Source organism: Emydura macquarii, unplaced genomic scaffold, assembly GCF_026122565.2.
Source record: "Emydura macquarii macquarii isolate MOO-44397 ecotype Brisbane River unplaced genomic scaffold, CSIRO-AGI_Emac_v2 contig_320, whole genome shotgun sequence".
Lineage (NCBI taxonomy): Eukaryota > Metazoa > Chordata > Testudines > Chelidae > Emydura > Emydura macquarii.
This window is the reverse complement of record NW_027130457.1, coordinates 11,941,441-11,964,099: the sequence shown is the minus strand read 5'-3', so window position 1 is coordinate 11,964,099 and position 22,659 is coordinate 11,941,441. Positions and strand designations below refer to the sequence as shown.

General features: G+C 41.0%; 1 protein-coding gene across 3 annotated transcripts in view; it reads right to left on the bottom strand.

Moving 5' to 3' along the window:
* SEMA5A (semaphorin 5A) overlaps window positions 1-22,659 on the bottom strand; it is a 546,230-nt gene that overhangs the window by 209,134 nt on the left and 314,437 nt on the right. For all 3 annotated transcript variants that reach the window (XM_067529505.1, XM_067529521.1, XM_067529514.1), the window contains exon 8: window positions 474-759. In XM_067529505.1, the coding sequence (XP_067385606.1) occupies window positions 474-759 (286 nt within the window). The remainder of the gene's footprint in view (window positions 1-473; window positions 760-22,659) is intronic.

Below are 22,659 nucleotides of genomic sequence, written 5' to 3'. Positions count from 1 at the left end.
CTCCATGAGGTCAACCTCATATGATTTCTGAAGTAGTTCCCCCCCCTTCCCCCCCCCCCGTGGGTTCTTCCATGACAACTATAATTAAAATATTTTCCCTCAAATACATTTCATGTTTTATTCTACTAAGAAGAGCTTCCTGACTTTTCACTTTCAGCTTGCTGGGCTCCACAAAGTGGATAAAGTTTTTATTTAAAGGAGCAAGATGACAAAACAAATCTTAAAGACAAATATTGCACTGTTGGAAAGAAATGGTATGCATCCTTTCTTTTGCACTCACACATCAGCCTATAAATGAAGCATTTGGTGTTGACCATTATTTGTTGGAGCCCAGACACTGGACTAGGTAGACTACTTGATCATTTGCTTACACAATATCCCTTCCACATGTGACCCAGAAGAGAGCTTGAGAGCCTTCAACTTTACTCTGAATAAAACAGCACAATAAAAAAAATATTATGCAAGTTACATACACATTAGTGGTAAAGATCCCGTAGATCAAGTCCAATTCTGGCAGGAAGAAAGTGCTTTGTAGTTCATTGTAGTAAAATGGAATTTCTCCAGGGCGAGAGCAGTTCAGACGAGCCTTCATAAAGGTTGTCCAGGTATCCTCTAGCAAAAATCTGCCCCCGATATCATTTTTACACACCCGAGCAGCCCGGGAAAAGACTGTTTTCCCACAGTCATGCTCTACTGCATTCTCTCGGAAGAAGAAGTAGGTGAAGTTTCCAATGTCATAGGATGACACAAAATTTGGCTCTGAAAATAATTGGGAAAAAATGTATCATATATAGTTGATGCACATTCTGATATCTGCTTGAATGCTAGATTTTTCTCTGTACATAAGCCAGAGAAAGTATATTTTTTCCAAAATTCAAAATTATTGTTATTTTTGTTATTTTTTCAATGTTAAAATAAGGTAAACTATAATGATATTCATGAGACATGAATTAGAATTCTGTAATTCTGGACATCATGAAGGGACTGTAGAGACAGCAGTTACTGAACACACAATCTGAATTTTGGTGACAAAACCCAGCAATTTCTAACCTGAGTGTGGTGTAGTAAATTAGGCCCTGACAAGCATATATCAGTCTATCCCTATTCAGCAAGGGCTTGATCTCGTGGTCGCTGAAGTCAGTGGTAAAGCTCCCATTGCTGTGCTTTTGACTTAAAAGCACAGAATCAGGCACCAAAGTAGTTAAGCATTTGTTTAATTTCTTTGATGAAAAGAAAGGAACTACTGAAGGGGAGTCTATAAGAGCAAGATAACCTGGTTTTAAAAAGACATGAAATAAAACTTTCAATACACTTTAGAATATTTTGATTCCCCTCCTTTAAAAAATAAAACTGAATTTAAAAATGATACGACAAATGTATTCTGGCAAGAAGGAAAAACACATTCATGAGAAATTAGAGAGTACAAAATTTTGATCTAAGAAATAAGGAACAAAATAAACAAAATAAAAAAATCTGGACACCAGAGATAATAAAATATGGGTACTTTTCCCATAAGGATTAGTTGAAGGTAAAGAGAATCCATGAGCTTGACAGAGATTGACAACTTGATGATTTCATAAAGGCAAGACAAATTAGATATATTGACTTGTAGAGTGGGAGAAAAGTATTTATAAAAAATTGGTGCCCCTTAAGAGAAGTGTAATATTTCTTATATTCATTTCCAGAATTCATCCTAAAAATAATAAACAAACAAACAAACCAACCAACCAACCAACCAACCCACCATCCTGGATTAAAAACACTGATGCACATAATTAGATCACTTTATTAATAGAGCTGATCAAAAAAATTCCAGCTCAACAGTTCTTCATCAGAAAATGCTGATTTGATGGACTTGAAATATTCTATAGAACCATGTCATTTCTCTTGAAACGTTTCATAGAAACTAGGCACACAGGGAGGCTGGCTGGCTTCCTACTATCTCACCCAGCTCCCAAGGCTCCCTGGCACTCCCAATTGGAGGATGGATTTCCAGGGATCTCTGGCTCCCCAGGCACTCAGCTTCCCAGGCTGGCTGGCTCTCCATGTTGGCTGACTTCCCAGCTAACTAGCTCTCTGGGCTGCTCATAGAATCATAGAAGATTAGGGTTGAAAGGGACCTCAGCAGGTCATCTAGTCCAACCCACTGCTCAAAGCAGGACCATTCCCAACTAAATCATCCCAGCAGAACTTTATCAAGCCGGGCCTTAAAGACCTCTTAGGATGCAGATTCTGCCACTTCCCTAGGTAACCTATTTCAGTGCTTCACCACCCTCCTGTTGAAAAACCTTTTCCTAATATCTAACTTAGACCTCCCCCACTGCAATTTGAGACCTTTACTCCTTGTTCTGTCATCTACTATCACTGAGAACAGTCCTACCTCCATCAAATCCCCCCTCATTCTTTTCTTCTGCAGATTGAACAAGCCTAGTTCCCTCAGCCTCTCCTCATAAGTCATGTGCTCCAGACCCCTAATCATTTTTGTTGACCTCCACTGGACTCTTTCCAATTTGTCCACATCCTTTCTGTAGTGGGGAGCCCAAAACTGGACACAGTACTCCAAATGAGGCCTCACCAGTGCTGAATACAGGGGAATAATCACTTCCCACAATCTGCTGGCAATGCTCCTACTAAGGCAGCCCAATATGCTGTTAGCCTTCTTGGCAAAATGACCTGATTGTTATGGAACTATGACACGACTTTTGGCAAGAAGGCCAGATGCAGGTGCAGTTGAACCTTGTCCTTGAAGAATACCAGGTAGGTGGGGGTTCTGACATAAGGGCCTTGATCTCAGAGACCCTTCTGGCCAAGGTGATAACCACCAAGAAGGCGACTTTCCCAGAGAGAAATAGCAGGGACCACAATGCTAACAGTTCGAAGGGGGGACCCATGAGCTTCGACAGAGCCACGTTTAGGTTCCATGCGGGTGTGGAGGGGGCAGGTCACGGACTGGATGATAAAGCTTTTCCATGCCCTTAAGAAACCAAACCATCATCTCATGGGCGAACACTGACTTGCTGTCAGTAGCTGGTCTGTCCACGAGAGCAGAAAGGCATCAGAGACGGAGCCCGGGTTGTGTCCGCGCATTGAGCAAAACTGATGGTATTACTTGTTCTGCTTAGTAGCGAACAGGTCCACCAGGGGAGGCCCCCACCTTTGGGAGATGAATCTGGGAACCTCCAGGTGAAGGGACCACTTATGGTGACAGAAGAAGGATCTACAGAGGTGATCTGGGTGAGTGGGCTTCCTGGCTCCCAAGGCAAACGGCTCCTCAGCTGTCCAGCTTCCCACGTTGTAGGCAAGTGGGTGTGCTGCCCACCTCCCTGGGTGTTGGCTTCCTGGACTGGCTGGCTTTCCAGGAAGCCAGCTCCCTAGCAGGCCATCTGCCTGCCTAGCCAATTCAGGAGCCGGGCAGCCCAGGGAGAAGGACAGCCCATGGAGCAGTGGTTTTCAAACTGTGGCCTGTGGGCTGCTTGTGGCCCAATCAGCACACAGCTGCAGCCCATGTGACATCCGCAGGGCCATACAGGTAGTATATATATTGTATGGATGCGGCCCACATAACACATAAAAAGCTGTATGTGCGGCCCACAATGGTAAATAGGTAGGTAAGTAGGTAAACCACTGCCATGGAGCATAGAAAACTGGGTAGTCCAATAGCCTGATAGGCAGGCTGCTGTGGAACATGGGATTCTGGGGAGCATATTTTATTTTGGTGCTCATGAAACAAAATATCTCTGAATTTCAGTCCCATGAAACATTTTCACTTTTTGTTCTGATTCATCAAGATTTTTTGTGTGAAATATTGAATTTTTTCATGGGTCAAAATTCTGTTTCCCTGCCAGTTCTATTTATTAGTGGTTAGATGTGGAAAATGCTAATTACCTAAGGAATGCAGAATCAGGCCTTTTATGTTTATACGGCACCTACTACACTGTGGGTGCTGCCAATAAAAATATCATATGTAATAGTCATTATCTATTTCCAGTGGCACCCACAATATGCTAGCACTGTGCAAACACAAAAGAAGGCACTGTCCCTGCCTCAAAAAGCTTAAAACGATACCATTAGTTCACAGAATTGCAGAAGTTAGTAATAGTTGTTTATGAACTCTCATTCTTTATAGATATAAAGCAGATATAGATACCCAAATAAATACATATATATATATATATATATCACACACACCTAGTGTTACAGATAGAGCAAGATGAGTGAAAGTTCCCATAATAATTTTAAAAACTCAAATATTTCTAAATTTGTTTTTCTGTAAAATATATGAGCAAATGTTGAATAGATATTGATGTAGTGTGATATAAACGTTTTACTGGCACTTATTTGGGATGAGCTATATAGCCACTTGCAATGCACAAATCACTAATTTACATTGGTGAAACCTTTACAACATACCATATCATCATATATGAGACAGTTTACACAAACACAAAAGACAGATACATGTACACAGGTATCAGTTTGTCTTATGATAAACCCAAGTCATCTTTCATGTATTCCTAAAAGACACCACAACGTTCGGTTCTTGGAACAAATGTTGTATTGTTCATTTGCTAATTTAACACTTTTACATACATTTAGGAATGTCAGGTTAATAGGAATAAAAACACTGTTGCTCTCCATTGACTGACTTTAATTTATATCTGCAGCATATCTGTTTCTATTTACCTGTAAGGGGTGTAAAAGATAACCTTGGACCTCCATTACCATATAGTGGTTGAGGTTATCACCTCCCACCCATCATCCCTACAAAATGTTCTAATACTCAGGAGAAAAACTACTGGCTGGGAAGGGGAGGGGGAGATTCAGCAATCTGGATGTAACTTGGCCTATTTGTGTAGAATAGAAGGTTTAGTTCTATTGAAATCAATATCCACTAATTGCATGCAGAAAGGAACAAGACAGACTTTCAGCATGAAAAGAAGGAATTTCAAATGACGTGTTTGACTTTTATAGTTTAATAGCCCACTTGTTCTTTTAACCCATCTCAGCAGTATAATGTCTGATCTAAAATAGTTTCTACTTGTACAAACACTCAACACCTAGAGTCCCTCATTTTTCCTAAAAATATACTGTAAAAAAAAAAATTACTACTGGCAATTGGATCTGCTGACACTTCCATCTCCGTGGAAGCCCACTGTCTTCAACAGGACTCCATAGGAGCATAAGGTTCACACACACAGATTTGATTGCAGGGTCAGTGCCGAAAGCTGCATTAAAATTGCTGAGAGTATGGGCAAAGGCATGCTGCTGAGATGGTCAAAACCTTTAGGAATAAAAAATGTGATGAAATGCAGTCTGAGTGGTTTTATTTTCCTTTGATAAATCCATGTAAATCTTTTACTGGACTGTATTTTTAAAATGTATATATGTTATATATAATACGCAAACTTGTACATATAGTTCACTGACTCAAAATTGAAAAATAATGTATCTATCTATCTACAAACACCTGTCTCAATATTTCACTGATTATGATTTGATAAAAAGGAAGCCAGCTGTTGAAAGCTGTGAAAGCTGTTCCCATTTGCATGAAATGTATTAATACTAGCACCACCTCAGGGGATTCTCTGGATTTGCTGGGATTATCCTGTCAGACTTTATTTCATTTTTTCATTTGGGGAAAATTTATTGAGTCGTTTTGGAGTTTCAGAATAAGGGTGATTTTTGTCCATGAAAAATTAGATTATATATGCCCAGGTATTGCATGGAGAACTGAAATTTATCAGTATGGAGGGCTCCTTCCAACAAAATTTTGGATACAAGAAATAAATGGCTCTTTTGTTTTCCGATGAATCTGCAATAGTTCTATTCGGGTAAATATATTTTTGAATTTTGAAGATGGTCAAAATATCTCTGTACAAGATGTGGCACATGTGGAGCTGTTATGTAATAACTAAGAATACTGATCTGTAATAATTTTATGAATACTGTATTTTACAAGGTCAGTGAAACTAAATTCCTGTATGGCTACATTGGGTTATTAAATTTTCTTGTATGAACACATTGGCCTACATCATTAGTTCTCAAACTAGGGGTTGCAACCCATCAGGAGATTGCAATGTGGTTATGTGGTAGTCGTGAGCTGTGAGCAGCACCAACCCTGGCTGGATGCGGGGTTGTCAGCAGCCCTGACTTTGGCTGGGTGCAGGGCTGTGAGCTTGGAGCGCTGCCACCCGTGTGACTGTGAGCCCCAACCCCGCCCAAGTGTAGGGCTGTGAGCCTCCCTGCTTCCTCCTGGCAGAGGAATATGTGGTGGTGGGGTGAGTGGTGACCCACAGATACTGCTCACCGCTCCATCATTCCTCCATGCCCGCTAAGGGGCTGTGAGGGGGAGGAAGCGAGGAGCAACGCCAGGGTTCCCTGCATCCAGGTCACTTTCCCCACCTAGGCTGGGCTGTGAGGTCTGCGTCAGGAACTGCTGCTCTCTGCCTCCCCTTATGCAGCCCAGTTGGGCTGTGCAACACCCTGGTGACCTTCTGGTATTTCATCAATGACATCTTTAGGGACATGCTGGAACAATCTGTCATCATTTACCTGGACAATATCCTTTTTTTCTACAAAAAGTCAAGCCCTCTACAATCATCATGTGCATACTGTCTTCGAAAGACTCCTCCAAAGCCACCTCGACATGAAGCTCAAGAAATGCAAATTCTATAAAGACACATTGGCATTCTTTGGATATATTGTCTCACCTGAGGGACTTATCATGAACCGACACAAGGTGGCAGCAATATCTGACTGGGCCACACCCAAGGATATTTCAGGCCGTGCAGCAATTCTTGCAGTTCACCAGTTTCTACAGGCAATTTATTAAAGAATTTTCTAGCCTGGTTGCAGCCACCATGGCACTCCTGCCCAAGGGGGCCTAGTTGGCCTGGTCCATGAAGGCTCAGTCAGACTTTCATCAATTGAAGAGGGCTTTCACCTTAGCACCCTTCCTGATTCAACCAGATCCCACTAAACCATTTACAACCAAGTCCAACACCTAACATTTTTCAACATGCATCCTCGCCCCCGCAATCAACTTCTTCCTTGTGCCTTTTATTCTTTGAAGCTAACCCCAGAGGAAAAAATATGAAATTTGGGACCAAAAGCTACTGGCTTTTAAGGTGGCTTTCAAGGAGTGGTGCCACCTCCTGGAAGGAGCCTGATTCCCAATCCAAGTCTTGATAGACACTAGGACGTGGACTAGCTATGGACTGCTAGATACCTTAATTAACCAATGCCAGCTTCACTAGTCCCTCTTTGTGTGATAACCTATTGCCAATGGATGAGAAACAGGAAGGTGGAAGACTTATCCAACAAAGACGAATATTTAAACATGCCAAGGAGCCTTCTACAGCCAAGCTCAATAAATCCAACATTGTCAATGGGCTGATTGGCAACAGTCTGACATCCTCCATTCACTCGCACTCCCCAATGACTCATTTAGAACCCAGAGCCACCATAACCTGAATGATGCAGGTACCTGACATGACTCCAAGTTCCGATTTCAGAAAGGTGTCCTCTATCACAAGGGTTGTATTTACGTTCCAGATGGACAACTGAGGCTTCAGGTATCGAAACATTTTGGCCAATTCAAGACTTGGAATCTGGTCTCAAAGAGCTTATGCTGGCCAGGCCTATGAGTTTACACAAAGGATTATATAAGGTCCTGTGGCCTTTGCATTCATACTAAGAATCCACAATCAAAACCCACAGGTCTCCTCCAACCTTTCTGTCCACAGCTCTTCAGTCTTGGTTTACTTTATCAATGGACTTGATTGTAGAACTGTCACGCTCTCAGGGACACTCAGTAATCCTGGGTTCCATCGACCTCCCAACAAAGATGGTGCACTTCATCCTTTGCTATGCTATTCCTACTATATGGGAGATGGCTCAGCTCTTCCTGGAAAATGTCTTCTGCTAACACAGTTGTGACTAACAGCATTCCACTGCAGGAGGGCAAGGGGCTCACTGGTCTCTGGCAGTGAATTTCAGCTGGCCTGACCAGTTCACCAATTTATTAATGTCATAAACTATATCTGATATGTGTCATGGAAGGTCTCATTGGAAAACTAATAATACATTGATCATTAATATTGTTGTGTACTATATGCACAGTAAATGTCCCAGGGGGCATACAAATGTGAAGGAAATGTGGAAATAAAATGTGTTTACCAAGCAAGTCTGAGGAGTGGATAAACAGTTTCTCCCAGACAAATGACAGGCCAACACCTCTAGCCCAGAGTCATCCAAGTCAACTGGCAATCACATGTCAAGTGACCATGCGTTTACATTGGAGGGGGCAAGAACAGATCAATTCCAGGTGAGAAAATCAGCATGGAACTTCCTTCACCACTAGACTCCATGTCTTCTTCCTCATAGCTTGAATGAACTTTATTTTGGGGGCGTGACTTCAGATTAATTAATTTAAAATGTTCACTAGACTATAAAAGAGAGGGCAAAGAACCTGAAGTTATCTTTCACCTAAGACAAAGGAACCTAATACTTTGGACTTTGTGGGAAATCCTGACTAAAGGGGTGGTCAGCATCTTGCTGGGGATGTGGTAAGAATCTTATTTTACCCAAGACTGTGGTTTTGTTGAATCTGAGTCACTAAAAAGCATTTTTTCACTTTTATTTGCTTGTAGTCATTTCTAACTTTAGCCTTTATACTCAAACTCACTTAAAATCATATCTCCTTTTGTTACTCCTTTTGTTTTACTTTTAATCTAAACCAACTCCATGCTGTTTTTGAATTGGCGTGATTATTAACTCCAGTTGACATGGCAAGTTGCTGGGTACTGATACTTCAAAGGAGCAAACAAATCTTATTATTCCTCTGAATGATCCAGGAAGGGGCTGAGCATTGCAGAGCATATATCGTTGGGAAAATTCAGGCCTGGGAGTGTATTGGGTCACTAGACTAGTAGTAACTAAGGCTGGTGGATACCAGAGTATGGCTAGGGTATCAGAAGCAGGCTTCAGGAGTCAGAGTTGCTGAACCAGAGCTGCTTAACACAGAGACACTGGTGTACAGGCTGTAAGTAACAGCAGCAGAGCGTTTAAGGCATCCAGCGTTACATGGGCAGGTGGTGACAACCTCACGTAGGTCTGAACTCATCCCAGGACATGACAACAGGTTATCAACAGGCACTGTATCAGACCAGTAGCCCAGTTCATATCTTGACTCTGGTGGGAATTTTTCAGACTTCTTGACATTGAGTACCTCACTTCATCTTCCTATCGCCCACAGATTAATGTTCAGAGAGTGTCAATCAAATCTTGAAGCAGTAATTTTGCTGCTTGCTGAGTAACCACCAGAATGACTGTTGCCCATGCTGTGCTACACATAATGTGCATATCACAATGTAATCAATGCTTCAACCCAACCACTTCCACCCAGACTTAGCCTTAGTTACCCTGCAACAGTTGTTGCAGATTTAGCCTTCCACCTACACCGGATACCCCAGGAACTCAAGGAACACTTGCAATCTACCAAATAAGCCTATAAACACCATGCAGAACTAGACTGTTGGGCTGCCCCCAATATGGTCTAGGGGAAAAGGTGTGTCTCTCTGCCCAACACTTTAAATCAAGCCACCCATCTGCCAAACTAGACTACCAATACCTGGACCCTTTCAGGAATATAGAAAAGTGGCCTTCAGGTTTCAGCTGCACCACCCAGCCCCGCTTGGCCCTGGGCTCTACTCTGAGCCCAGCCACAGCCCCTGCCCCCAGCTTGGACGCAGCTCCTGGCCACAGCACACAGCCCCCACTTTGACCCACGAGGCCCTGCTCACAGCCTTGATCCATGGCCCTGACCACAACCCCCTAACCATGGTCCTGCTCCTAGCTGAGCACGCCAGCCTCAACCATAAGAAGTAAGGGGTTGCAAGGTAAAAAATTTGGGGACCACTGTGTTAAACCCAGCAATAGCAGCAGGAGTTTGATGGCTGCTCAAAGCATTTGCTTGTGATTGTGATAGCTCCTGTGCTTGCTTGTTCCCAACCCTGCTCCTCTTTAGACCCAGGCTTGCCCCTGTCTTGCCTAACTCCAGGTACCTCGACTCCGATCCTCAGCTCCAATTCCTGACTTTGGCTCTGACGCTCAGTTGTGACGTCTGGCCTCTGACTAACCTTCGGCTGTGATTCATGACTGCTGACACCAGCTCTGACTCACGCTCTGACCCTGGACTACTATTCCCAGTTGCAGACTCTTGCTCCAATCACTGGGCATGAGCACCCACATCCCAGTCTCTGACAGCAGGCAATCTACGGTTCCTTTCTTACTCTTTGATTTAACCTGTCCTACTGGTGTCTGAGTACTCAGAGAACTTCACATAGCCAGGGCCGGATTAAGACACGGGCAATCTGGAGTTACACTTAGAGCCCCAGCTCCAGGAGTCACATGACTAACGCACAATCTCAACTTTCATTTCAAATAAAATAAGTGTTTTAGGCCAGAGGGTTGCAAACAAAAGCTTAAAACTGTGACCCCAGGTGTAACCAATGGAGAGAAGTCTGCAGACAACCTGAAACAATAGCGATATTAGCTATATGACCCGTTACTCCAGGAAGACTCACAGACACCATGCTAGCAGAAGACACGGTGGGACACGAGGACTACTGAAGTAAGTATTGAAAGCCCTCCAGGTGCTACCCCAGTCTCTCCAGGAGGGAAACAGGAACCCTGCTGCTGCACCTAGAGAGGATAAAAGGTACCATGCCTCTACCCTTACTGCCATGAGGAGTGGTGCCTGTCTCTGTCACTCCAGGCTAGGCCATGAGGGTGGAACCAGAAGAGAGTCCTCTACTAACTTAATTTGGCCCTGGAAGCCACAGGAAGGTGCACTCAGCTTGCTGCCTTCCTACTCTGTATATTGTCATTTGGTGGCATGCGCATAAATTTAAAAATAACAACAACTCCTCAACAGCTGATTTGGGCAGCACTGTGAGTCCTGGAACTGAGCAAAACCACAGAGCAGTTCCAGCCAAGCTTGGGCAGTTGGCAAGTAAGTTAATGATACCAAAGAAGAAACAGAACCTAGTGCAATCTTCATTAGCTGTGGGGCTTTGCAAAGCTATAAGAAGAGTATAAAAGAGGTAAAAATGTATTTGTCACTCAAGTCAGCAGGTCTGACTACATGCACAAAAGACACAGACTAGTTGAGCCAGAAGTTGCCACTTATACAGTCATTTTCTAGAGTAAACCCACACTTTAAACTTTCAAACAATTATTTCAAGCAGGGTGAAAGGTTAACAAATCATTATTCTGTCATTTTCAGGATAAGTGACCACCTTAATGAACCATATTGCAGTTTACATTTCTAAGCATCATTATCTACACAGCAACTCATAGGATATTATATAGTTTCCTTTAGAAACCATTTTTATATTAAATGTAATTTCTTTCTCCTATGGTTTTAAATCAAAGGCAGCTACAAAAAGACAGAGGGATCTATTAAATAAAATTATTTTCACCTGAACCTTGAGAGGTATATGTGCATGGTAAAGGTGCAACTACTAAACAACGGCAGCTTATAGTAAAAACTTCATGACTACAAAACAAGGGAGGGGGTTGCTAATTAAGGGGGCCTTCTATATAAAAATAAGTGGTATTGTAAAGAAAATCTTAATATCTGTGCATTTAATATACAGGAACATGAATCCAACCAAAAATAATTATACTGCACATTCTTAAGAGTGATCATGCTAACTGGTTTGTTTAGTTTTGTTTGGTGATTTTATTGCTAAACTCTATTTTAAGTATATCTAGTACCACTGATGATAACTGAGGTAAATCCAGATTGAGCTAATTAGTGCAAACCCTGGCTTCCTCCTTATTCCCCCCCTTTGTGGTCAGCTCCCACCAATGGCTAAGTTGTGGCTATGTCTGAGTAAGGACAAGACTTTAATCTCCCACCATCTCGCCTCCTCTCAGAAGAAAATTTTCAAAGATTCTGGATATCTAATAGTGCCTGAAATTCCACTTTTGCTCAAAATTTGAAAAGGAGCATGATTTTAGCAGTACTGGCTTTCAGTGCTTTCATATTATTTGGTGCAAAAAGAGAAATTGCCCTGAATTATGCAGAAAAGAGACATTTCAGGTGGTATGGAATGATCCAAAGTTGAATGGAGATGTTTTTGGTGCAAAATGAAACAGAAAATATGTCCTTTTTATTTTGCACAACTCTCATTACAAATTACCTGAAAAGGGTTTACATTTGCATTAGCTGTAAAATGTGTCATACTTCAGTCAAGAAGTACAATTTTTAAATAAAAGACTATGTTTATGTATGTTGTTGTGTCATTGTAAAAAATATAAACAGCATCATTTAAAAAATACTTTTAATTCCTATAGGCTATTAGGGAACAAATAGCAAAAAAAAAAAAAAAACCTCCAAAAACCCCCACATTTAGGTCCTGATACCACAGAAGTCAATAGATGCTTTGCGCAATGGAACAGGCCTTTAAACACTAGTAAACTAAGAGACAAAAGGAATTAAACTGCTTTTGTTGTTGTGCTATTCAGACTAGTTTGCACCAGCTATATTTTTAGCCTATAAACCACATTTCAGTCCACCAACGGCAAAATAGCTAGTGAACTAAATTGCATTTAGAAGTATAGCATATGTCTTCCAGCACTTAGACACTCAGGAATTAAGAACAGATTTCTGAGCATATGACCTGCTGCTGTTAAATTGTAAAACTCTGTTTCTTGGAAAGCATGATCCTGTTGGAAACATGCCAATAGTCCTCCTTCTAGCCCAAGAGAGGAAGAAACCTGTCACTTAATTTTGCCAGTGTCTGTTTAGGGAAAAAATATGTAGTCCATTCACTATACATGTATGTACATAGGAAAAATATTTTTCTATAACTTAGCATAAGGCTAAATGTCCCACACATTCCATCTCGAGGTTAAGAGGAAATTCTCCACAATCACATCCGTCTCTTCTGGGAATTTTGATGCTGAAACATCTGATAGTTACTGTGTATTTTGTAACCATGGCTATTACCTGAACCTGCCATGGCCTTTCACCTGAAAAACTTCAGTTGACTTCAGTGGGCACTGCACCTGCAAAGGAGCATCTGGATTAGATACTATAGAGTGACAGCGGCAGCTCCATAATTAAGTTTGTAATTGGGTTTCTATTTTAATCTTGATTTTATCTATCTATCCTACGTGCATATATATGGCTCTTTTTACTGCGGTTACTGAGCACCTCACTATCTTTTAAATGTATTTACCTTCACATTTCTGTGAGGTAGAGAAGTTCTATGAGATGGGGAACTGAGGATCAGAGAGACCAAAGGTCACAAAAGAAAAGACTGTGGAAGAACAAGAAACTTGAACCCAGGATTCAGGCTAGCGCCTAAGTGGACCATCTTTCCGCTCCCGCACTGCATTCCCTTCATTTTGATGAACTATAGAAACACTCCTAATGGACTCAATGTTAGTAAGTTAGAAAAATTCTGCCTCATCTCTAAACCTATCAAATCTGAAGCAAATTGGACATGGGGTAACTAAAATATGACCCCCTCAAAGTAGTGATATTCATAAGAATATAAAATGAATGGTAACTGTTTTCACTAGTTGGTTATACACACACACACACACACACACACACAAAGATAAAGACACAAACAATACTCAGTTAAGTGGACTCCTCTGGTTGAGATAAGTGCATAGCATCAGCATCAATATGAAGGAGGACTGCTGGGAAGAGATGGGGTCCACCTAACCTAAAGGGGAAGAGCATCTTAGCACATTGTGATCCAAGAATCCCTTTATGTCAACTGGCAAGGGGGCTACAAGAATGTCCTGACTCTGGTATGTACACTTTGGTTCACAAAATAATGTTGTGTGGTCTTAAAAGAAAGAAAGTTGAAATAAAAGAAATATCATTGTGATATGTATGAATAGATGCTATGTAAAGAGTTATGTATATATATACTGAAAATGTTTTAAGGTCTGTATCAATGCAGAGTTGACAAACACATTTTCTGTCAGATGACATGTTTATTCACCGGAGTCTCTGTCAAAATGTAAATTAAGCATTCAATACAAATGGATATCCATTGTGTTAACTTAAAAAGTCAAGAGAAAGATGTGAAATCAACAGTGAAGCAGCACAAAGGAAAATAAGCCATAGATGATGATCTTGACCACATACAAACTTTGGGGATATAGGTGGAAGGCAAAGAAGGCACCCCATATCCTGCACCTAAAAAGTAAACTGACAATGCATTTAGGAAAACAGGATCTCAGCTGACCTTAACTGAAGATGCTGCAAAAGGCTTTGGGTGACAGAAACTCCATTAGACAGGAGATTAAACTAATAGTTAGGTTTAATCTCTAGAAAACATATGATGATTTTGTTTTATATTAAGTTTTTGTTTCCAATATCCTTACTCACTTACTTGAACCTTGCATCTTTGGTAATAATTTTAATCCTTTTTTTCACTATAAATATATTTAAGTGCTGTGATATTAAGCAAGTTCCTGATCCTGAGTTGAATCATACAAGGTGGTGTGTACATTGTTCCCTTGGGGACAGCAGACCTGGTATTTCTGAGAGTGAACACTACAGTGGAACACTTCAAAGGGCCTTGGTGTGCACCTATTATTAACCTGCAAAGCAAAGTAAGGGCTGGCAGAAACCAGAAGAGAGTGTTTGAGTGGCTAACAGGCTGGTGGTGTCAAAGAGCTGACATGCAGTTAAGTACAAGCAAGTCTTCCTCATGCTGGAGGCAGGGGAGTAACAAGCCCTAGGCACCCTGAGAACCATCACACACATACACACACATCAATAAGCCAACCTAGCGAGGAAGACTTTAAACTAGGTTCAAATGGTGCAAGGTCACAAAAGCCCAGAGGTAGGTTAAAAAAGGTGACATTGACAGAGAGCTAAATGTTGAAGAGGATGAAGGGAATGGAAAATTACAACAGGGTCACAGGAGCAACAAGAGGGGTAACAGTGAGGGAATCTGCTCAATGTTGTAGATGTCTATACACGAGTGTAAGGAGTATGGGGAATAAACAGGAAGAAGTGGAAGTATTAGTCCATAAGTAAGACCCTACCTGAATCGTGGGATGATCTTCAAATAATTGTGGCTGAGTTGTGGATAAGAAATGGAAAATCATGGAAAAGTGATAATAGCCTTTAATTAATAGCGGTAATTTGGAAAAATCACAATAGACCTGTTTGTTTAAAAAAAATTTCTGGAATGATATAAGCACTCAACTATTATGTTATGTCTGTGATTTTTTTTTTTTTTTTTTGATAACCAGGCAATCTGGTACAACTACAGAGCCATAACCATGGCAGGGCATGTGGGGCAGACTCTAAGGGCACAATGCCAGGCAAAGGATGTAATAAAAAACTGGTAGGGCGTAGAGCCCCTCCAGCCAATACAGAACTCCATTCCATGCCCTCCTCATACTCCCCCACCACATTCCTCACATGTTCCTGGTCCCTCGAAGTACCCCATGCCTAGGGACTGATTTCACAATGAAAGCACACAGCTGTGAGTGCCCTAATTGCAAGACTGTTCCTCTTTCCATGTCCCCTGTTTGACCAAAAATTTGTGTTTTATCCCATTATTAAATTTGAGTCTTTGAAATAAGGTGAGTCTTTATTTGTGTCACACACACATTGGTCAGTGCTAACGTTCAAACTCAGTGGCTATAGGTGGAATATTTGCTTAGTACAATTAACGCCCAGGAAGCAAGCACTACATGGATAATTCAAAGTGGCAAGTAAACATTGCCTGGCCGAATACATCACCTAAAGACACATTACAGGAAATCATTGTCAAAATGCTCCTTCAAAGCCTCTCTGATTCGAATAGCCTCCTGCTGTGCCCCACTAATCGCTCTGGCATCTGCCTGCTCAAAATCAGCAGCCAGCCAATCAGCCTCAGCGGCCCACCCTTGAGGAAACTTCCCCCCTTTGCTTCACAAATATTATGCAGAGCACAGCTGGCCTCAATGACCATCAGAATATTTTCCTCACTGAAGTTTAACCAGCCAAAAAGACAGCACCAGTGAGTTTTTAAATTGGCCAAAGGTGCATTCAATGGTCCTTCGGCACCTACTGAGCCTGTTGTTGAAGCGCTCCTTGCTGCTGTCTAGGTTCCCTGTGTAAGGCTTCATAAGCCATAGGAGCAAGTGGTAGGCGGGGTCTCCCAGGATCACTATGGGCATTTCCACATCCCCCATTGGAATCTTCTGGTCTGGAAAGAAAGTCCTGGCATGCAGCTTTTTATATAGTCCAGAGTTCTGAAAGATGAGTGCATCATTCAGCTTCCCTCGTCATCCTGCATTGATGTCAGTGAAATGGCCCCGGTGATCCACCAGCGTCTGCAAGACCATGAAGAAGTAGCCCTTTCGGTTGATGTGCTCTGTTGTAATATGTTTGGGGCCAAAACTGGGACATGCTTTCCATCCATCGCCCTGCCACAGTTAGGGAATCCCACTGCCGCTAAGCCATCAGTTATTTCCTGTACATTATTGAGAGTCAGAGTCCTTTGTAGGAGGTGATTAATGGCCCTGCCCACTTGCATCACCAGAATCCTCCTGGGACACTTTCCAACTCCAAACTGACTGACAACTGAGCAGTAGCAGTCTGGAATTGCCAGCTTTCACACAGAGATTGTCACTCATTTTTCTACAGTGAGGGGAGCTCTCATTCTGGCATCCTTGTGCTGCGGTGCTGGAGCGAGCTTTGCACATATTTCCAGGAAGGTGGATTTGTGCATCCAGAAGTTCTGCAGCCACTGGTCATCATCCCATACATGCATAATGATGCAATCCCATCTCTCAGTTTCCTGAGCCCAGTCCCTACTGTTCACTGTGTGCAGCTGTTCCATGAATGACAGAAGCAATCTTGAATTATTTGTTTCCATAGCATACAGCAGGTCAGGTATCTTTGATTCACTCTCTGTTTCACAGTTCATGAAATACTACAAGACCAGTTGCATTGTGTTCATAACGCTCATCAAAGTCTGGTCAGCCATTCAGGATCCATGCTGTCAGGCAGAGATGGTAAGCATACAGTTTAAAAGGGCTGTTGAAAAACAGAGCGAAATGAAGTCGGAAGCCAATGGAATGATGGGACCAAAAGAACTGCATGACAGGATGGCAAGCACGCCCTCATGATGCATCGTGATCCGTTCCCAGAGCTCACGGCGGCAGATGGTGGCGAGTTGCACAGTGGGATAGCTACCTGCGATGCAACACTTGGTCTATCAATGCTAGAGCAATGACTGTAGATGTGCTCCACTGACATAAGGAGCATTGTGTGGATGTGGATAACCAATGTAATTAAAGTGGCTTATGATCATCTACATAACTTACGTCGACTTAACTGTGTAGTGTTGACATGGCCTAACAGACTCAACATCTCAATTGCCACTTGGATTCTAAATTTTTTAGATGATTCCAGAAATATTTTTGTGCAAGACAGCAGACTCACCATCACTGCTACAATTCTGATCTAAGGACTTTGCAATCACTGGTAATGTATATAATTCTTTTAACCATTTAATAACTCTCTTCTCTCTTTTATTATTGATAAAACCTTTAGTAAGTTTACTAAAGATTGGCTGACAGTGTCATATATTTGGGTAAGATCTGAAATATATACTGATCTGGGGGTAAATCTCTGATCCTTTGGGATTGGTAGAATCTCATATATATGGTGAATTTGGTTTTCAGTAACCCCTCATCATAAAGACCAGTTGTCTAGATGATGAATCAGGGTCTGGAATGCTTAAAGGAGACTGTGTTTTGGCTTCTTGTTAACCAGTATGGTGCTACAGAAGCTCACTTGTCACTGATTTGGTGAATCTAATTCTAGAATAAACCACAAGTTTTGGGGGTATATCTGCCCTGTTTCTTGCAATCTGCCCAATGTGGCATTCTCAGTGGTTATCCATTTTAGGTTCTGATCACACCAAATATTGCAGAATCCACAATAGCGTGAATGAAGTAGGACCTCCATAAACTAAATTATGACTTAACTGGCATCATGGAGACATGGTGCTATAAATCCCATGACTGGAATATTGCATAGAGGGTTATAGCTTGTTCAGGAAGGACAGGGAGTGGGAAAAAAGGAAAGAGGTATTGTATTACAGCAGGAATATATACCCTTTTTCTGAGAGCCACGCCATTTAAAAGTCCCTGGGTAAGGATAAAAGCAGGGTTGTTTTTTTAAAGGAGACTGATATCATGGTATGGGTATGGGAGGAAGAGGGAGTAAATGAGGCATTTCTAGAACAAATAATAGAAGTATTCAAAACACAAGACCTGGCAGCACTGAGTGACTTTAACTACCAGGTATCTATTGGAAAAATAATATGGCAAAACACATAATTTCCAATAAGTTCTTGGAATGTATTGGGGACAGCTTTTTGTTTCAGAAAGTGGAGGAAGTAACCAAAGGGACAGACATTTTAGACTTGATTCTGACCAACAGGGAGGAATTGGTTCCTAATCTGAAGGTGGAAGGCAATTTGGATAAAAATGATCATGAAATTATAGATTTCATGATCCTAAGGAGAAGGAGTGAGAGGAACAGAAAAAAAAGACAGCGGATTTCAAAAAAGCAGACATTAACAAACTCAGAGAATGGTAGATAAGGTCCCATGGAAAGAAAATCTAAGGGAGCAAGGAATTCACAAGCTCTGTCAGTTTCTTAAAGAGACAGTACTAAAGGCACAATTGCAAACTAGCCTGATGTGAAGGAAAGCTACAAAGACTAGTAAAAGGCCAATATGGCTCCATCAAGAGCTGTTTAATGTCCTGAAAATCAAAAACGAATCGTAGAAAAAGTGGAAATGTGGACAAATTGCTAAGGAGGAAGACAAAAGAACAACACAAACATATCGGGACAAAATCAAAAAGGCGAAGGCACAAAATGAGTTACATCGAGCCAGGAACATTAAAGGCAATAAGAAGTTGTTTAAATACATTACGAGCTAGGAAAGGACAAAGGAAAATGTAGGTCCTCTACTTACCAGGGAAGGAGAGCTAAAAACTGATGACATCAAGAAGGCTGAGGTGTTTAATGCCTATTTTCCTTCAGTCTTCACTAAAAAGGTAGATTCTGACCAGATACTTAATGCAATATCAACAAGAGGAAGGAACACAAGCTAAAATAGGGAAAAAACAGGTTAAAGAATATTTAGATAAATTAGATGTATTAAAGTCATCAGGGCCTGAAAAATTCATCCTAGGGTACTTGAGGAACTAGCTGAAGAAATCTCAGAACTATTAGCAATTATCTTCAAGAACTCATGTAGGATAGGTGAGATCACAGAGGACTGGAGAAGGTCAAACTTAGTACTTAACTTTTACAGGGGAAAAAGGAGGACCCGAGGAATTATAGACCAGTCAGCCTAACTCTGATACCTGGAAAGATACTGAAACAAATTAAGTAATAAATTTGTAAGCACCTAGAGGATAATAGGGTTATAAATAATAGCCAATATGGATTTGTAAAGAACAAATCAATCCAAACTGACCTAATTTTCTTCTTTGACAGGATTATGAGCCTACTAGATAGGAGGGAAACTATAGACATGATATAGAATCATAGAATATTAGAGTTGGAAGGGACCTCAGGAGGTTATCTAGTCCAACCCCCTGCTCAAAGCAGGACTAACCTCAGCTATATCATCCCAACCAGGGCTTTGTCAAGCCTCAGCTTAAAAACCTCTAAGGATGGAGATTCCACCACCTCCCTAGGTAACCCATTCCAGTGCTTCACCACCCTCAGTCCCACATGACATCCTCATAAAGAAACTACGGAAGTGTGATCTAGATGAATTTACAATACAGTGGATGCACAGGTGGTAGAAAGACTGTACTCAAACAGTAGTTATCAATGGTTTGCTGTCAAATTGGGAGGACATATTAAGTACAGTCACAAAGGTATCAGTCCTGGCTCTGTAGTACTTAATATTTTAATCAATGACTTGGATAATGGAGTGGAGAATGTGCTTATAAAATCTGTGGATGATACCAATCTGCTAGCATTATGGGGGCATGATTAGAATTTAAAACAACTTTGACAAATTGGAGAATTGTTCTGAAAACAACAAGATGAAACTCAATAAAGACAAGTACTAAGTACTACACTTAGGAAAATAAAATCAAATGCAGAAATGCAAAATGCAGAATAGTTGGCTAGGCGGTAGTACTGCTGAAAAGGATCTCAGGAATACAGTGGATCACAAATTGAATATGAGCCAACAATGTTGCTCATGATGCAATGATGCAGTTGCTGAAAAGGCTAATATTCTGAGTTGTAAAACAGGGGCAGTAATTGTCCCCCTCTACTGTGCACTGGTGAGACCTCAGTCGGAGTAGTATGTCTAGTTCTGCTATACATAAAAATGATAAAAGGTTTAGAAAACCTGATTTATGAGGAAAGATTAAAAAAGAAAAACTGGGCATGGTTAGTCTCAAGAAAAGAAGATTGAGAGGGGACCTGATACCACACATATCACACGTTATAGGTTGTTCTAAAGAGGACTGTAATCAGTTGTTCTCTATGCCCAATGAAAGTAGGACAAGAAGTAATGGGCTTAATCTGCAGCAAGGGAGATTCAGGTTAGATATTGGGAAACACTTACTAATTGTAAGAATAGTTAGGTACTGAGAGAAGCTTTCAAGGGAGGTTGTGGAATCCCCATTATTGGAAGTTTTAAAGAACAGGTTAGACAAACATCTGCTGGGGCCGGTCTAGGCTCACTTGATCCTGCCTCACTGCAGAAGGCTGGACTATAGGACCTCTCGAGTTGCCGTCTAGTCCTACATTTCTATGATTCTGTTGATTAAAGTCTAATTTCAAAGTTAATTTCCGAAGTTTAAATGTTGCTACAGATCATCAGTTATGGTGAGCTAAGGGTAGAGTATTAATGGGCTGGTTTTCTGAAGGGCTAAGCAACCTCAGCTTACATTTAAGCTAATGGGCAATGCAGGTGCACAGCACCTTTAAAAATCAGATCACAAATGATTGCTGGAGACCCAGGACAACATTTTAAAATATGGAGTGTCTAAAGCTAGGCTCTGAAATCCATATTAGGCACCTTATTAAGTTACCTGACTTTCAAAAGAGCTTAATACCCAGAAGCTCTCACTGAAGCCAATGGGAGCTGCTGGATGCTCAGCACCTGTGCAAAAAAAAAAAAGAAAAAAGAAAAAGAAATCTCTACTTATTTAGATACATGATAGTACTCAGGTTGTTGATGCCATTACTCAAATGGAACTCTACTCTGGAACAACTAAGACCCACAGGAAAAAAAAGTTTCTCTTCTAAGAATCTTATGGCACATAAGAGTAGTGAAGTTCCCATTCAGCAGACCACTAGCAGTCAGGTTGGAAGTATGGCCTATTGAACAGAATTCAGGTCTGGGAGCCAGGACATTTGGGTTTACTGACCTGCTGCATGACCTTGGGCAAATCAATTGATCTCTCTGTGCCTCTGTTTCCCTCCCACTCTTTGTCTGCCTTGTATATTTAGATCATAGGGTGTTCAGGAAAAGGACTGCCTCTCACTATAAGTTTGTACAGTGCCTAGCACATTGGGGCTCTCACCTGAGGCCTCTAGGTGCTATTGTCATGCAAATACTAAAAATAAAATTACCACTGTAATTACCACTAATATAAATTAATCTCACCAGTAATAAACTGTGGAGTAAAGGATAGGATATTCCCTAATCTGTGATTATTTTAACACTTTTGTCTTAATGTGGTAAATTTTGGTGCTCTTGAAAATAAACAAATAGAAAACCCCACTGGCTGTATCATTAGGCATCACACAGCCAAGCTTCCCTCTTAATGTACCTTAGACATGGCTCCAGACCATGCACAAAGACCTGTGTTCAGAAGTACCCACATTTTAGAATAGGGTGAGCCTGACCTATTCACATTTAAGTTATGGGAGGTTTGCCTTTGAGATTAGGATTTGGGGCCTTTAGCTCACCTTTACTATTTGTGTTTTCCCAAACAGGAGCACTGAAAGTGCACTAGTGATGTAACATACACTAAGGAGGATTACAATTTCATTTTTTTAAATATCATAAACCGAGAAAGAAAAAAAAGAAGTTAACCTTGGAAATCTACAATACAACACTACAATGTACTGACTAGAGTGTTTGTACTAATACCCAAAACTGGACAGAATAAAAAATGCTTAATTCTGTATAATACTGCTCTGGTGATTATCCTATAGCTCAAGTGACATGTATCTGTGCTTTAAGATCAGGATGTTGTACATTTTATCTCTTTTATAGCTGGGATCTTGCAAGTGACCACAGTGTACACAATAAAACAACTGTGACGATTTTTGATAGCCATGCATGTGTTACAATATTAGTAAAATATCATTTGCATCTTCTTTTAGAGTTTTCAACCAGATTCTAAAAGGAAACAGGCACATTTCCAATAGTAAAAACTACATTTTGCTTACAGCAAAAATGATGATATAACCAAATAAAAATCATTGTCTTTTTGCAAAACCAGCAACAACTGGCAGTATATAAAGGATGCTTTGTATATCTGTCCTCATATCTCAGATTTGTAGCGAAAGTCAAAATTGCAATAATCCCAAGAACAGTGTGTTTCAGAATTATAATAAATACTGTG